The sequence below is a fragment of the Cetorhinus maximus genome, chromosome 3 (assembly GCF_964194155.1).
Source record: "Cetorhinus maximus chromosome 3, sCetMax3.hap1.1, whole genome shotgun sequence".
NCBI lineage: Eukaryota > Metazoa > Chordata > Chondrichthyes > Lamniformes > Cetorhinidae > Cetorhinus > Cetorhinus maximus.
The window spans coordinates 165474401-165493331 of record NC_135881.1 but is presented as its reverse complement, the minus strand read 5'-3'; the positions used below and the strand labels follow the sequence as shown (position 1 = coordinate 165493331).

Genomic DNA, 18931 nt, shown 5'->3' with positions numbered 1-18931 from the left:
ACGAGAATTTTGTATTCTATACTTTTCCTGTATTAACAGCCAAGTTAATTCTGTTGTCATATGCAAATAAAAGAACATTTTCTACAAGGGTAGGCATGGGGTCTCTGGGAATGAGTCATTATTTTCAGGGCTGTTCAGGCGTGCTGCACATCACATATCTCTGAGGTAACAGAGAAACTAAACCTTTCAGTCCTACTTATGGATAAAATTCTTTTCCTCCACCATCCTTTCTTCCTCTCCTTGCTAAGGTATGATTCTATGATTGTGTACCGTAAGCAAGTAGCCATTCATCATGTTTGAGCTTAGGCAGTGATTGTCAGCAAGTTATTTGACAATGGGACCACAGGTCCAGACATGGACATGAGGTGAGAGTGTCTGCCCTTAACATCAAGGCTGCATTTACTGAATGTGGCATCAAAGAGCCCTAGCAAAACTGAAGTCAATGGGAATCAGGGGGAAAATTCTCTGCTGGTTGGAGTCATACCTAGCACAAAGGAAGATGGTTGAGGTTGTTGGAGGTCAATCACCTCAGTTCCAGGACATCACTGCAGGTGTTCCTCAGGGTAGTGTCCTAGGCCTAACCATCTTCAGCTGCTTCATCAATGACCTTCCATTATAAGGTCAGAAGTGGGGATGTTCGCTGATGATTGCACATTCGCTGATGATTGCACAATGTTCAGTACCATTCATGGACTGCTTCAGTATCTGAGGAGTCATGTCCAAATACAGTAAGACCTGGACAATACCCAGGCTTGGGTTGACAAGTGGCAAGTAACATTCACAGAATCTCACAGTGCAGAAGAGGCCCTTCGGCCCATCGAGTCTGCACCAAGACGTGAGAAACACCTGACCTACCTACCTAATCCCATTTACCAGCACTTGGCCCATAGCCTTGAATGTTATGGCTTGCCAAGTGCTCATCCAGGTACTTTTTAAAGGATGTGAGGTAAACCTCCTCCACCACCCTCCCAGGCAGTGCATTCCAGACCGTCACCAGCCTCTGGGTAAAAAAGTTTTTCCTCACATCCTCCCTAAACCTCCTGCCCCTCACCTTGAACTTATGCCCCTTTGTGACTGACCCTTCAACTAAGAGGAACAGCTGCTCCCTATCCACCCTGTCCATGCCCCTCATAATCTTGTACACCTCCATCAGGTTGCCCCTCAGTCTTCTCTGTTCCAACGAAAACAACCCAAGTCTATCCAACCTCTCTTCATAACTTAAAAGTTTCATCCCAGGCAACATCCTGGTGAATCTCCTCTGCACCCCCTCCAGTGCAATCACATCCTTCCTATAATGTGGCGACCAGAATTGCACACAGTACTCCAACTGTGGCCTCACCAAGGTTCTATACAACTCGTGCCACACAAGTGTCAGGCAACGACCATCTCCAACAAGAGAGAATCTAACCGTCACTCCTTGATATTCAATAGTATTGCCATCACTGAATCCCCCAGTATCAACATCCTGGGGGCTACCATTGAACAGAAATTGAACTGGACTAGCTACATAAATACTGTGGCTACAAGAGCAGGTCGGAAGCTAGGAATTCTGTGGCAAGTATGTCATCTCCTGACTCCCCAAAGCCTGTCCACCATCTACAAGGCACAAGTCAGGAGTGTGATATAATGCTCTCCACTTGCCTAAATGAGTGCAGCTCCAACAACACTCAAGAAGCTCGACACCATCCAGGACAAAGCACCCCATTTGATTGGCACCCCATCCACAAACTTTGTCTCCCTCCACCACTGACACATAGTAGCAGCAGTGTGTACCATCTACACGGGGCACTACAGGAGCTCACCATGGTTCCTTAGACAGCACCTTCCAGACCCATGACTGGTAAAATCTAGAAGGACAAGGGCAGCAGATGCATGGGAACACCACCACCTGGAAGTTCCCCTTCAAGCCACTCACCATCCTGACTTGGAAATATATTGCCGTTCCTTCATTGTCACTGGGTCAAAATCCTGGAATTCCTTCCCTAACAGCAATGTGGGTGTACCTACACCACATGGACTACAGCAGTTCAAGGAGGCAGCTCACCACCACCTTCTCAAGGGCAGTAAATGCTGGCTTAGCCAGCAACACCCACGTCCCATGAATGAATTAAAAAAAATACATGTACTTCAGGAAGGGCAATTGTACAATACTGACTACTACCATTGTTGAGATGAGAACTCAGGGCAGATTGGGAATTGAACCTGGCTAGTAGAGTTCAACTGCCTTAACCAACTGAACCAGATGAATTGTGATATTCATTTAGTGAAGAATGCTTAACATCAGTGGTACAAAAAATAATGGAATTCCTACTAAAGGAGAGAATAGAAGAACACTCAGAAAAGCAAAATATAATAATGAATAGTCAGCTTGGAATTCAAAAGAGAAAATCTTGCTTGACCAACCTTATTGAATTTTCTTGAGAAGATAACAAGAGAGTAGACAATAGATATACAATACATGTAATTTATCTAGATTTTTAAAAGGTATTCAATAAGGTGCTAATAGACTAATGAGTGTCAGAGAATGCAGAGTCAGGGGACAAGTGGCAGAGTGGATTGCTACCTGGCCTTAAAACAGAAGGCAGTGGGAGTAAAGGGTAGTTATTCAGACTGGCAGAAGGTGGGAAGTGGTGTTCCAAAAGGATCAGTACTGGGACCACTGCAGTTCACAATTAATCAGAAACACAATTTCCAAATTTGCGGATGACACTAAATTGGGGTGGGGGAAATGGTCAATACTGAAAAAGACGGCAACAGATTACAGTAGGACATTAATAAACTTGCAGAATGGAGAAATAATTGGCAAACAAAGTACACCACAGATAAATGTGAGGATTGGTTGGAAGGATAAGGAGGTCACTTATTACTGTGAAGTCTAGGTGGAGTAAAGGAACAAAGGGATCTTGGAGTACAAATACACCAATCACTAAAGTTGCACCATTGGGTAGCAAGGCCATAAAAAAGCAAACCAAGCATTCGGCTTTATTTCTAAAGGTACAGGATTGAAAAGTAGGGAAGTTATGCTAAACCTATATCAAACTTTGGTTAGACCACACTTAGAGTACTGCATGCAATTCTGTTGCCATATTAAAATAAGGATCCAGAGGCACTGGAAAGGATCCAGAAAAGATCTACAAGGATGATACCAGAAATTCTTGGGAATATATACCAGGAAAGAATGAACAGGTTGGGTCTCTTTTTTTCTTAAAAAGGGTCAAGGGGTGACCTAATAGAGGTCTTCAAAAATTATGAAAGGTTTTGACGGAGTGGATACAGAAAGAATGTTTGCACTTATGGGGAAAAATGTAACTAGAGGCCATCAATATAAGATTGTCAGCAAGAAATCTAATAGGGAATTCAAAATAAACTTTTTTGCACAGTGGTGAGAATGTGGAACTCACTACCACAGGCAGTGGTTGAAGCGAATAGTAGAGATGCATTTAAGAGAGGCTAGACAAGCATATGGGAAAGAAGAGAATAGAGGATTTTAATGATAGTTTTAGATGAAGGATGGGAGGCACGAATGGAGCATAAATATCTTAGATCTGAAAATTAACAATTGACCCAGCATTAATAGGAGTTCTCCCTTAATATCAGGGGTGAGAGTGCCAAAGGCAAAAAGGTCTGAAAATTTTTAGTGACAAGTTATCATGTAATGATGGCACTTTTTATGATATGTAATGAAAGGCAAATGCTTCTAGGCCACTTCAAATGGGTGGAATTATTAGACTTCAGGTGGGCAGAAATATTAATTTTCCCTTTGCTTACTTTCTATCACCTTCAAAACTGTGGACCAACGCACTTGTATCAAATCACCAAAGTGATCTCAGTAGTTCAGCATTCAATGCAGTTAGTGCATGTAACACAGGAGAAGTCCATACTAACAACAGAACATGACCATGTGGGATTATGTAAATGAAAAGCCTCGCATAATATTTTCCAGTGTGACATCATTTTAACTCTCCACCATTTTCTCCAGAGCAATTAGGGATGGGCAACAAATGCTGGTCTTGCCACCAATGCCCACATCCCATTTATTAAAAAAAACTCTTGAAAATTAACATGACCCCTGAGGCCAGCAAGAATAAAAGAGCATAGTAACATTCAGTATATAATTAAAGTATTAGAGATCAACATGGAATAAATAATGTATCACATAAACATGGAAACCTATTTTTAAAGTAGTTTGAAAAAATATTATTTTATGTACTCATGTAGGTTTCAGCCAAGCTATCCATATTCCCTGGTGACAGATGACTCAGAGGACCCTCTCCCCTCCACACATTGTAATCAGCCCCTCTCCCCCCACCACACACATGGCCTTCTTCCCTAACCCCCTCCCGCACATTCACTCAGCAGCTTCTCCTCACACAACCCCCTCTCAGCTCCTCTTCCCAACCCCTTCCTCTTACCTATATTAAAATCCATTTGCCACAGTTTTACCTATTCAATTAATCTATGGCATCTTTGTAATTTTATGCTTCCATCTACACTACTTACAATGCCACCTATCCTTGTGTCATTGACAAACTAGGATATGTAGCTTTCTATCCTGCCATCTAAATCATTAATAAATACCATGAATAGTTTAGGTCCTGTGGATTGCCACTGGTTACCTCCTGCAAATTAGAGTACCTGTCCATTATTCCTGCTCTCAATCTCCTGCAACTCAGCCATTCTCATAACCAGGTCAATAATTTGTCTTCACTTCCATGAAATTCAACTTCAGCTAACAGTGTCTTATGAGAGACTTTATCAAATGCCTTCTGGATGTCCATATAAATATTATCCATATACATTCCCTGTCTATTGCTTGTGTCACCTCTTCAAAAAATTCAATCAGATTCCACAGGTACGACATACCCTTCACAAATCCATGTTGGCTCTCTGATCAGCTGAAAATTTTCAAGATGTTCAGTTAACCTACCCTTAACAGTAGCCAACAACAGATGTTTGGCTCACTGATCTGTAATTCCCTTGATTTCCCCCTCTCCTTTCTTAAATAATACAATTTTCTAATCTAATAGGAATGGTTCCTGAATCAAGCGAACGTTGGAAGATCATATGATGATATCTGGGTATTTCATTGCAATTACATCCTTGAAATCATATATACTTTTCTCAGTGTAAATTGTCTAGGGTGAAGAATAAAACACAAATATATAAATATGTAAAACTATAAAATGATTACAATATGTTGAATCAAAAAATAGAAACTAGTTTTGTTAGAATCACATAGTTGCTGCGAAATATAAATATTCATATCTGTTTATTACCAAATAAAAACTCACAATTCACTTCTGTGACGTATGGCATTTACTGGTATATTTCACTTTCTACATGGTTAATTTGGTCTGTTGTCACCCAATAATAAGAACAGTATGTTACTTCACCTAACACTGGTGAGATTTCACTGTTGTCTTCTCCACCCGAGTTGAGAAACACATCCAGTGCTTCCTGGTCAGATATATCCATCAGGTCCATCTGCTCCAGCATATCAACATTTACTTCCATAGAGGACATGCTTCCAATGGGCTCTGGGTAAAAGGAAAAATTGCACATTAAACAAATACACCAAAGACCCAAAAGAACAAATAGATTTGTTTTTAAGTATAAAGGTAATGTTGGGAATAGAACAGGATGGAAACAAACAACCATTTTTTTCAGGTCTGAAGAGTTGCGGACTAGTTTGGTAGCACTGCATTTTAAGGAAAATTTTCTGACTATGCACTTTCAACAAAGCTGGTGCCTCAACCCCTAGAACATTGAAAATTTGCCAAGACAGGTGTTTGACCATTAATTTAAATTAATGAAAAACCTATCTATTGAATGAATTCCAGAAATGTGCTTCTGGTGAGCAAGACTCTTTCCTCAGCCCCAGTGAGAGCACAAAGTTGCAAAATTTCCCCTTTGAAAACATGGCTCTTATAATATACTTATGTAATTTAGATGATTTGACCTCGAAACACATATTTTCAAAACCAAGAGTGTGGTGAACACTAGAACACCTAGCCATGGAATGATGAGGGCAGTTGGTTTTGTGTTACAACACCCCATCCTGAATTACCAACATTAACTATTTGTTCATACTGAATCTAAGAGTCATTGCTTAATTCTTAACAAAATGATGGTCACTGAAACCAAATTTTTCTTCTTTGACTGATGGCAATTTTATCAACATCTTTGGAAATAAAGTATAATTAAGCTCTAGTAGCAACCCAAACATTTGAGAGAGAAGGGCTTACCTTCTTTGCAACAGTGCAATTTTAAAATTAAAATATCTGATTGCACTGTGTTTTAGAAAAGTTGTATTTTGTTCAACAAGTTCTGTTACCATCAGGAGTACTGGCTTAAAGGATCCACACGACAGCAGTGGAACAGAGCAGAAGTAACATCAACTGATAGCAATATTAACTCAGTATGCTTTAGTTTTTACTGTTGTCTGAAAAGCCAATGTTCTCAGACCACTGGTTAAATAATATCTCCAAGCTATTTAGCAACAAGGCTCAGCTTCGAACAAGACTGTTTATTATTAGATGCAACAAATTGAGTGTAACAGGTTAAGCATGCAAATTGCTGATTTCGGAAGGAGCATCAGTTAAAGAAAGGATATTGCTAAGAGATCATAAAGAAGCATCAGGACAATGCTCATGTTTATTGGTGCTGGGAGAGAGAGGTAAACAAAGAAATAGGTTTCTTCTTGCGCCAGTTCAGTTTTTCCAGTGATGCTTTTCTATAAGGTTTTATGTTGTCGCACTGAACATTAAGATATTACCAAAACTGTAATTAAAAACAGAAAATGCCTGAAATAGGTCCATTAGCATAGACGGAGATTGAATGCAGCCCACGGGGTGGGTGCTTGTCTCTTCTGCAACCTTATTTATGCCTGGATGGACCTGGACAAGGAATATGTGACAGGCGGCCATCACAGGGACTGGGGTGTATACTAGTAGTTGGTAACACTGGTAACAACATTATTAAAGTTTATAAGTTCCTTTTGTCTTCTATGGTTTAGTTCTTTATTTCTTGTGCCCCCTAAAAAGGGAGCACTTGCGTTTCTGTTATGATATTGCAGCAGTCGAGCATCTCCTCATTTCTTTATTAAGATAAGGCATATAACAAGGAATATGAAGCCAACATCTGTTCCCTATTCCAGAGAGATATGGATGTTCACTTATTGAGTATATTCAAGTCAGAGATCTGGGGCTGGATTTTACAGCATCCCGACAGGCATGTTTTTGTCGGGGGGTCACGTAAAACATGTTGGGTGCCCAGCCCATTTCCTTCCAACCTAGTCCCAACCAGTTTCCCATAGTACGAAGGGGAAGTGGGGGAGGTAAATCACCCATTAGGTAACCCGCTCTTAACTGCCCAATTGGATGGCAATTAAGGGCCTCAGTCCACCTCCATTGCCATAAAACACTGGACAGTGGCAGGCGGGCCAAAGTGCAAAGGCTGATTTTGAAAGGGCTTCTTTGAAAAGGCAGGAAGTAAGTGGGTGCACATCAATGAGGAGGTGCCCAATGCGCATCAGAGGCACTCCCCACCACCCCCGCAAGATGTCAAATCTGCTTTGTTCCTCCCTGTATGCTGTCCAAAACCCAGTTCCCCACCCCCATCTCCCTAGGATCTCCGATCCCTCCCCGCCCTAAAACCCAGAATTTACCTGTCTCTGGTCACCATTGCCTTTCTTCCTGCCCCTCCTTGCAGTACCAGCAGCGCCCACTTCTGAGTTCTGGCACTGCTGGGGCTGCTCACCAATCTGATTGGCTGCCAGCTCTCAAGGGTGGAAGTCAGACCTCGAACTTGTTTAACCTGCTGGCAGCATGTTATCGCTATGTGGCAGGCTTTTTAAAAGCTTGGGACTAACTTTCTTTTGGGAGGGGGCAGGAGTGGAATTCAGCAATCCTTGTCCCCATATCCAGCTCCTGGTTACCAAGGGATTCAGGGGGTCAACTGGCCCATTCCTGTTTCTATTTCTTGTGTTGTTATTCAAGGATTCTAGACAAGAAATGGGGGTTGGAGATGGAGTTTACAATGACAGAGGGGCAAGGATGGATGTTTTCAAGATGGGTGATGACAGCAGATTTGAAGCTTGGGCATGGGGCCAACACTGCCTGAGGAGAGGGAACCATTAATAATATCAGCTAACATAGGGTCCAAAAAGGGAAATCTCATGTTCGATAGTTTGTTTTTAATAGGGTCAAGAGAACAGCAGATGGGTCTCATAGACAAGCTGAGCTCAAGGAGAGCAAGCCAGAAGATAGGATAGAATCTAGAGAAAGATGTGAGTTTGGGTTAGGCAGCAGGGGACATCAGTGGAAGTTAGCTGAGCTAGGAGCTGGAAGGGAAGTGACAGAGGCAGTTGAACAGATGTTCTCAAACTTTGTAACAAAGGTATCCATCAGCTCATTGCACTTGTTGGAGGTAAGGGCAAAGGAGGCAGGGAGGCTTAAGATGACAGTCTGTAGTGGAAAAAAAAGAGGATGGGGCTGGGGGGGGGGTGTCGTTATCTTTTGCATTCCTTCATGTAAATAGTGAATATTTAAGAGTTTTAACGATGAAGAGCTGGACCCAATAATGTACAATTCACGACTTTTATTTTACTGTGAACTGGTCCATCACCTTGCAACACAGAATAACTTATACCACAGAATATTAACACTGTCATCTTGCGACTATATAAATATCTTCAAAATAAACTTGCTTGAAAAATTTTCTGCAGCACCAATAAGCCTGTGCTCACGTGGACGGCCTGCAGGCATCTCAGAAGGTTCAATACTTTCAACTGGACTGGAAGTTGAGGGAGATACCATGTTAAGAAATTTACAACAGATTCAAGTCTTAAATTCATTAACAAAAGTCCAAGGTTTGTTCTTTAGTAACAAACATTATTTGAAAGCAAATATTGGCATCACTGCTGAACTGAATGAATAAAGCCAAGCATAGTGAAAGCAGAGAGTCTTTTAATCATTAGATGGGCAGCTTTTTTAGGGAATGCACCATCTCCCAGGGATAGCAGATCACTTAAATTTTCAATTTACATGCTGTGACTCTGAAACAAACAAATATTACTGCCATAAACTTGCTCAATTGTTTGGACTAGTTTTATTTATTTCAATAATACAGGAAACAGTCAAAGCTCAATGCTTAATAAAACCGAGGTTTGAATACTTATTTGGCTAATCGTCTTCTTTTCCTTTTTCTGTTTCTCTATTCTCTTGATGCCTTTTCTACTATTTTAACTTTGAAGTTGGCTTTTTCCCCTATCTAGCTTAAATCTATAACTTCAAAAATAATCTTCAAACCTTTTATGTTCCATTTTCCTTCAAAATGGCTACCATTTTGTTTGTGGAAACTAGTTCCAAAAACCGTTTTCAAAGGTAATTTTTTCAGTCTATAGTAAGCCTCAAGTGTTGAAATATACATACTTGCAGAGAAGCCTGGGAGCCAAATTAAAATAACTTTCAATGCTCAAAGGGTTAAATTGTCTCATAACATTTGGATTAAAATGTATCATCTTCCAACTTTTGTTTATGATCATCTACTCAAACACCAACTCCTGTGTCCACTTCTCTAGACTGCTGACAAAAGCATTTTGCTTTCATCCTGGTGTCTCCAACTCATTCCATCAGCTAAATTTCAGTTTTTGTCTTACTCTCCAATCTCTGCCTCCAATGTCTCTAAACTGAATCCCCAAATCACACTAATTCTAAAAAGGATAGGACTCTTTCATTCTTTTCTTCTTCCAGCCATTCCACCCAAGCTAATTGTTCATACCATTCCCATTCAGGGTACCTGGACTAGCTTAAAAGGCAGAAAATCAACCACTACAGAAAGGAAGAAAACAAAATGAACAATGTGACAACTGAAGATCTGTTTCAAGTACCAGCCTAAATTCCATTAGGACTAAGAAAGTCAAAGCTATTAACCACCAATGCTAATACTCAAGCTTCTATTTTCCATTGTGAAATGGAAAGCAACTGGCATTGATATAGTGCCTTTAATGTAGACGGGTGAGGGGCACTTGGTGTGGGATAGGATTTGGGCAGCAGGGTTTTGGATAAATTGAAGTTCACAAAAGGGTGGTGGATGGAAGTTTAGCCAGGAGAGCATTGAAACAGTCAAGTCTAAAGGTGGCAAAGAGTAATCGGAGGCCTGCAAAATAGATGACTGTTGTGATGGAAAGGATACAAGGATAAAGAGGATGAGGTTGAGGGCCAATTTGGCTCAGCCTGAAACAGTGGCTAGGGAAAGGGATGAAATCATTGGCAAGGATATGGAGATTGTTTCGGGGCTGAAGATGATGCCTGTGGTCTTCTCAATGTTTAACTGGAGGAAAGTGCTGCTCATCCAAGGTTGGATACCAGACAAGTAGTTTCATAACACACAGTGGAGGGGTCAAGAGGCAATGGAGAGATTAAGCTGGTGTTGTCAGTGTTATTGTGGAACCTGATCGCATATCTGTGCATGATGTTTCCAAAAGGCAACGTATAGATGAGGAAGGGAATGGGAGTCTCGTATTGAATGTTAGAAGGTTCTAGCGGTAATGGCAAAAAGAGAAGCAATTTCTGAGATTTTCTACTAGGAGTTCCACTAAGAGTGAAATTAGGTGATGGTGATACCACTGAGCTGATGATGGGAGAGAGGCACTGCATGACATTGGTATGGCTGACTATGCCAAAGGTTGCAGAGGGGTTTGGGAGGGATATTACACCAGTCACAGAGGATATGGGCCATCTTGGTGCAGTGGCAGGGGTCAATCTTTCTTTAGAGTGTGCAATCACTTTGGGTTTGAAAGGAAAGAGAAAAGTGTCCGAGGGGAGGGAACCATTTAACGAGCATGGGGGCTGGGGAGGACAGTTTGGTGGTCTTTAGGAACAGTACAAAGGGAGCAAGGTGAAGGACTCATTGAAATATAAAAGATTCTGAAGGGACTTGATAGAGTAAATACTGAGAGATTGTTTCTGTTGATTGGGCACAGTCTCAAGATTAGGGGCCAATCATTTAGGACTGAGAGGAGGAGAAATTACTTCACTCAAAGGGTTCTGAATCTTTGGAATTCTCCATCCCAAAGGGTTGTGGGTGGTCATTTAATACATTTAAGGCTGAGATAGACAGACGTTTAGTCTCTCTGGGAATCAAAGGATATGGGGGCAGGAAAGTGGTGTTGAAACCCAAGATCAGCCATGATAGTACCGAATGGCGGAGCAGGCTTGATGGGCCATGTGGTCCACTCCTATTCTCATTTCTTGTGTTCTTGGATGAAACGAGCTCAGAGGGAAATATGAGAGAGAAACTGAAATGAGAAATGGGTTCAGGGCTAGGGCTCGGAGGAGGTTGCACTAGGTGGGAATTATGAAGTGAGTGAGCAAGCAGAGACAGCCAAATGGATGATCTCAATCTTAATGACAAAGAATCCATGATGGTCAGAGTAGATGGCGCAGATTAGAGTTTAAGAGGATTGTTTGATGTGAAGAAAAGTATTGTGATGAATAGAAGGCCAAAAGCTAGCCAATGGTTGCTTTAAAAGTGTGATTGTAAGTGGCTTGAGCCAGAGTGTTTTTTCCAAGTATGGATGCAGAAGGGTAGACATGCATATTGGAAGAGGGCAGGGGGATGCGGGTGGTGAGTGATAAAAAAAAGTAGTTGGAAACGCCTTTATCAGCAATCGAGATCGAAGAAGATAGCAAGGTCAATCATTAAAGTGGCAAGTATTTAGGGAAAACAGGAAAGCAGTGAAATCAGATGAGAGAGGAGAGGTAGAGATCGAAATCACCAAGGATGAGAAGTTATTCAGTGCAAGGCTGAGGGAGGAATGTTGAGAGGATATCACTGTGAGAACTTCAGGGTGGTGTTTTGAGGGGGCTGGGACTGTAAATGAAGGATTTCAATAAAGTGATGATAGAGATGAAACAAGATGTAGCACTCAGCAGAAGATAAGGTGTCACAGGATTGGGCGTGGGTGTGTGGCAGAGGGTGGGGAGCGACAAGAGGTCAGGAGCAGCAGGGAGTGGGGAGTGGCAGGGGGCAGGGAAGAGACCAAGGTATGCTTTGGCGTTGAGATTTGGGTGGGATATGAGTTGAAAAGTACAGACTGGGAGGCTTTGGTAAACAGCAAGGTATCGCCAGCTGCAAATCAAGTTTCAGTACAAAGCCATGATGTCAATGTAATCGTGCATAATAATGCCACAGATGACAGGAGAAAAACCTCCTTGCAGATTTGCAACGGCTACCCTCAGATAATTATAGAACTCACGTGGGAAGGGGAAAGTAGTCACAACGTGTAGTAAATTCTAAAATAGTGAAGACACAATATAGGCCTTAATTTAAGAGAACAGAAAAATAATTTAAATGTGTAAAACATTTGATGTATCCTTCACTCCCATTTATTTCAATGCCAAGGATAATTGTAGAAATTGCCACTGAATTTGCAATCAAAACAAATATTAAAATGTTTTTAAAACAATTTGCAGTGTACATCCAAAGCTTGCCTCTGTAAATTTGGTAGAAAATTCAGCATCAAGTTTTTGGCTCTTTCAGTCATCTTGGGGAAAATCACTGATGTATCAGAAATTTCCTAACCTCTGTAGAATTAATCAATAGCATTGCCCAAAAGTAAGTTAAAGGATTTTTCCTTTTGCAACTAATGCGAAGCCATGCCCCTTTGTCAGCATGAACTGAAGATACATCCTTAAGGTCTGTCACTTCTCACCACCCTCTTGGCAAGGCTCACCCCTGCAGAGCACCCTTAACCACCCCCAGGCAAGGCTCACCCTTCCCCTGCCCCCACCGCCGAAACAGGGCTTGCCCTTCCCGCACGCTAACAGGGCTTGCCCTTCCCCTTGATCCCATCAACCACAGAGCTCGCTCCTGCCCCTGCCACCCTCCCCCGCTACCCTGGGCAGCTGATCCCACCCCTGCACCCCCCAAAACAGGGCTCACCCTTCCCCTTCCCCACACCTCGCAGGGCTCAGCTCTGCCCCTGGCTCCCACCCCACTAACCACCTCCCCATAGGGCTCACCCTGCCCTTGCTCCCCCCCCTTGCCCTTGCTCTCCCCCACCCCCTGCAAGGCTCACTCTTCCCACCCCATGTAGGACTCACTCTTCCCACCCCATGTAGGGCTCACTCTTCCTTCCCCCCCCCGCAACCCTCAGTCCCCAACACCGGCAACGCAGAAGCTGGGGATTTCGAATGGTGCACCGGGAGGTGTGTATAGGAGGGAGGTGAATGAGGGAAGGTGAATATTGTCGGGGATTGCAGAATTGAGCGGTTAGCATTGTCAGGGGGGTGAAGGAGAGGTTTATTGTCAGGGAGTCTGAGGGGAGTTTTATGAGCATTGTCTGGGGGTGATGAGTGTTGTCCTGGGTGCAAGACAGTAAGCATTGTTGGTGGTGGGGTGGGAGCAGGGTGAACACTGGCAGTAGGGGGTGGGGGTAGGGGTACGGGGAGGTGGCAGGATGAACACTATCCGGGGGTGGGAGGATGAGCAATGTCCTGTGGTTGGGGGATGGAGGGTGCGAATTGTCTGGAATTGGGAGAGGCAGCAAGTGGAGGCAGGGAGCAGCGAAAAAATGGTTATTAAGAGTTGGTAAGTTAAGTGTTAGTAAGTCAGAGGATTTTTGGGCCTGTTAGGTTCAAGGCAATCAATAGGTTTTTAAATGTAAAAATTGCAGGTCAAGGACGTAGCCAACCCTTATTAGATACTATCTTATGGGAAAATTATTTTCGTTTACAACGTTTTTGTTTACAATGCTGTTTCTTTAGGAACACATTAGGAGTGCTAAATGAGAGCTAGTTGTATTACCCTACGTTTATACTAAAGTCCATGTATCATTCTATTGCTTAAATGTTCTGGATCTCAATGTATTTTACCAATATTGACATTGTGGGTGGCGTGGTCATAGAGGGGGAGGCCAGGAGCAGGGTGAAGAGTTCAGAGAGGGCGAGTTCAATGGTGGTCAGAGAGAGCGTGGCCAGGAGCATCTTGTTCCATGTGGGAACTCCAGGACTCATCTAGTGCCCTGGACAACCACGTGCATAGGAAGCGTCGTCAGCTGGAGAAGTTTGAGCTCTGGATTTCAGAGCTTGAACCGCTCTTGATGTCACTGTGGTATATCTGAGGTTGAGAGCTACATGGATAGCGTGTTTCTGAAGGTGATCACTGTTGTGTATTGCACTAAGACTAACACATGCTCAACTGCCTGCAGCCATTAGATTTGATGTAGATTTGTTAGAAGTTTACAAAATTATGAGGGGTATAGACAGGGTAAATGCGAGTAGGCTCTTTCCACGTAGATTAGGAGAGATAAACACGAGAGGACATGGCTTTAGGGTGAAAGGGGAAAGGTTTAGGGGGAACTTCTTCACTCAGAGAGTGGTGAGAGTGTGGAACGAGCTACCATCTGACGTGGTAAATGCGGGCTCACTCTTAAGCTTTAAGAATAAATTGGATAGATACATGGATGGGAGAGGTCTGGAGGGCTATGGACTAGGTGCAGGTCAATGGTAATAATATTTCGGTACAGACTAGAAGGGCCGAATGGCCTGTTTTTCTGTGCTGTAGTGTTCTATGTTTCTATCGTTCCATGGTTCTATTACTGAACTAACTTTATTTACGTCTCCCCAGAGAGGGGGCAGGAGAGGGCAATATTACAAAATGTTCAGATCTTTCAATATACTACATTCCCTCCCCACTTAAAAACAACTTAGACATTAAAATGTAAAATGGTCCATGTATCCAAGTTCCCAGGACATAATATGACTAAAACAACATCAACATTACCCGAAAACTTAACAGGTTGGGTTGCATACTTGTTTTTACTGTGATTAGAACAAAAACATACATGACTGATTCTGCCAGAGTAACTTACATGTTGAAAAAAAAATTTACTTCCTTTACACCAGTATATATTTAACAAAAATATCATTTGACAAAAAATAATGAAAAGAACAACTTTTTCCTTCTTCTTTCCTACATACTTTCAATTAATCTATCTTGCTTCTTTCTCTTTCTGTCTGGGTATCTCCTTCCATTTCCACTAATTTAACTCTGCTCTCTCAACATATCTGACTGTTTCAAATCTGAACTTTTGACTACTAACTCCACTTAATGGTTGGGACTGTGACATTGATTTGTGTTAATCAAAGACCCTGACACACTTTGCTCTACTGGTGGATTCTGTAATTCTGTAAACTTTCAGTTTCTTTGAGACTTTCACTTGGGAATGTAGGACAGATTTGGACTATAGGAGGTTTATCATGCTCTCTCTTTGTCAAAGTTTCTCTTTCAAACAAACGATCTACATGACACTGACCAAGTCTCTCGCCAATATTCACCAGGTATGTGAATTACCTAATCTCTTTACAACAACTCCAATCACATATGCCCCATATCACCTCAGTGGTTTTTCACCATTACTTTCTGACCAGTGCTGAACTCTCCAAGTTTCATGCCTCATGTATCATAGCCCATCTTCACTTTGTCTTGCTTTTCTGTTACCTTGCTATTGACGTCAGACTTAAGCAAACTAAACTTTATCCTAGGAGTATGTTTAAACACAAACTCTTAAGGTGAGCAACCTGTTGTAGAGTGTGGGGTTATTGTATAAGAGAACAGAAAATTGCCTGTCCTGTATTGAAAATAAACATGGAAATTACTGCCTAGCTCGCCACCTAGCAAGTACTTCTGCAAAGACCTCTTCACAATCTGTACACTTCTTTCTGCAACACCATTCGATGCTGGTGATATGGTGATATTAGAGTGTGTTTGACTCCATTCTTACTCAAATACTTAAAATCTTTTGAAATAAACCGTGGACCATTATCTGACACCGACATCACTGGCAACCAATAAAATGCAAACCAACTTCTCAAAATATTAATAGTTTTGGCACTTGTGGTTGTAGGCATAGACTCAATATTTATCTACTCCGTATAGCTATTGACCAAAACAAGGTACTCTTTCCTTTCCACTTCAAAGAAATCAACATGTACTATTTCTCACAGTTTTCTTCTGTTTGACCATGGAATGAAGTGAACCTTGTTTGGATCATCTCTCATTTCAAGACACAGGTGATAACTTTTCACCAACTCTTATCTACCTTTGGATACCAAAAACAGCTTTATGCTACTGCAAAACCTGTGTGCTCTTGACGAAATTCCTCTAACAATCTCTCTCTAAATCCTGGCTGAAAAATTATTCTTAAAGTCCATTTGTTTCAGATTAAGCTGTTTCCATCAGTCCATTTCTATGTGCGAAATACTTTCTCATCATCACACTCTTTAAGCCAGCCATTCATGCTATAATTGAGCACTTTACTGAGCAGCACATCCTTGCGAGTTTCTTTGCTAATTTCTCTGGCAGACACTGGCATGTCATTTGTGTATGTAAAGTAATCCCTAGGTAACTCAGTAGCTAGAAATAAATCAGTCTCAATGGGAAATTCTGAAAGAACGGCTGTATTTGCATTATCTGCTAATTTACGATATTTAATATTGTACCGATGGGCCCTCAAAACCAACAACCATTTCTGAAGCTGTGCTGCTGCTAGAGTTCGTACTCCCTTCTTTGAATCAAATATAATCACAAGGACTTGATGGTTAGTTAGCAAAGTGAACTTCCCACCATACAAGTATTTGTGAAAGTTAGTAACATCATATATGATTGCTAATGTCTCGTTCTCAACTTGAGTAATTTTGCTCTGAAATTGTTAAAGTACATGAAGCATATGCCATTGTCGATTATGTGAAATAACACCACAGCTAACCTGTGGTGAGGTATCGCTTGCTGAAACCAGTTTTTCTTGGGATCAATGGGTCAAAATGGCATCACTAATCAATACTTTACTTCTTCAAATGCCTCTGACCACTCCACAGACCATTCTCAATCTATTCCATCTTTGAGCAGTTGATATTGGAGCGAATGTAGGAACATAGGAGTTGGCAATTCGGCCCCTCGAGCCTGCTCTGCCAAATGTTTGAGCTAAATTGGGGCTGAACTTAGAATAATCAAGAATCCCTATGAATGTTTAAGTTCTTCTTTGTTCTCTGATCACGTTGCTTTCAAAATCCTCATAACCTTTTCCAGTGTTGACTGGATATCACCACCATCTATTGTCAAGCCCACATAGTTACACTCATGGATTTATGGGAAATGAATAATACTTTTAAAAACAAAATGTGGAATGGACAATCTGCTTTGAAACAAAATTAAGTTGAGAGGTCAGGTGACCTCTCCTTGTCTGCCAATGTACTTGAAACTATACAAGGCTGGAAGTCAGCCTGCTTGCCTAGACAGGATATTATAATGCTAAAGGCCTTTAGGGACATTTCATTCTGAAGGCATTAAAATGCAACAGATTTTTCCCATGACCATAAGACCATTTGATGTAGGAGCAGAAGTAGGCCATTCGGCCCATCAAGTCTAATCTGCCATTCAACGAGATTATGGCTGATCTGATAATCAATCCTCAACCCCACTTTCCTGCCTTTTGCCCATAACCCTCGACTCCCTTACTGATTAAAAGTCTGTCTATCTCAGCCTTGAATATACTTAACAACCCAGTCTCGACAGCTCTCTGTGGTAAACAATTCCACAAATTCACTACCCTCAGAGAAGAAATTCCTCCTCATCTCTATCTCAAATGGGTGACCCCTTACTCTGAGATTATGCCCTCTGTTCTAGACTCTCCCACAAGGGGAAACAACCTCTCAGCATCTACTCTGTCAAGCCTCCTGAGGATCTAATATGTTTCAATAAGGTCGCCTCCCATTCTTCTAAACTCCAATGAGTACAGGCCCAACCTACTCAACATCTCCTCATAAGAAAATCCCTCCGTACCCAGGAACAACCTAGTGGACCTTCTCTGGACTGCCTCCAATGCCAGTATATCCTTCTTTAGATAAGGGGACCAAAACTGTTCATACTATGCTAAGTATGGTCTAACTAGTACCTTGTATAGTTTTAGCAAGGCTTCCCTATTTTTATACTGCAACCCCTTTGAAATAAAGGCCAGCATTCCATGTGCCTTCCCTATTACCTGCTGAACCTGTATGCTAGCTTTTTGTGATTCATGCATGAGGACCCTCAAATCCCTCTGTTCTGCAGCCTTCTCCATTTAAATAATATTCAGCTCCTCTATTTATTCTGCCAAAATGCATAACCTCACATTTTACCACATTATATTCCATCTACCAAGTTTTTGCCCACTCACTTAACCTGTCTATATCCCTCTGTTGACTCTTGGCGTCATCCTCACCACTTGCCTTCCCACCTATTTTTGTGTCATCCGCAAACTTGGCAATAGTACATTCACTTCCCTCATTCAAGTCACTAGTATGTATTGTAAATAATTGCAGCCCTAGCACTGATCCCTGTGGCACTCCACTAGTTACAGGATGCCATTCTGGAAATGCCCCCTTATCCCAACTCTGTCTTCTATTAGTTAGCCAATCCTCTATCCATGCTAATATAATACCCCCAACACTATGGGCTCTTATCTTATTAAGTAACCATTTATGTGGTACCTTATCAAAGATCTTTTGGAAATCTAAATAGATTACATCTGTTGGTTCCCCTTTATCTATCCTGCTTGTTACCTCCTCAAAGAATTCTAATAAATTTGTCAGGCATGATTTCCCCTTCATGAAGCCATGCTGGCTCTGCTTGATTAGATTATGTATTTCTAAATGCTTTGCTATTACATCCTTTATAATAGACTCTAACATTTCCCCAATGACAGATGTTAAGCTAACTGGCCTATAGTTACCTGTTTTTTTGACTCCCTCCCTCTTTGAATAAGGGTGTTACATTAGCTGTTCTCCAATCCTCTGGGACTTTTCCAGAATCTAAGGATTCTTGGAAGGTACTACTAGTGCATCCACTATCTCTGTAGCTACTTCCTTTAATATCCTCGGATGCAACCCAT

The 18931-nt window shown here is 41.7% G+C and overlaps 1 protein-coding gene across 3 annotated transcripts in view; it reads right to left on the bottom strand.

The window, feature by feature from the left end:
- The window catches only part of dtnbp1a (dystrobrevin binding protein 1a), a 221064-nt gene that overhangs the window by 9477 nt on the left and 192656 nt on the right, over window positions 1-18931 (bottom strand). For all 3 annotated transcript variants that reach the window (XM_078539223.1, XM_078539224.1, XM_078539225.1), the window contains one exon: window positions 5394-5537. In XM_078539223.1, the coding sequence (XP_078395349.1) occupies window positions 5394-5537 (144 nt within the window). The remainder of the gene's footprint in view (window positions 1-5393; window positions 5538-18931) is intronic.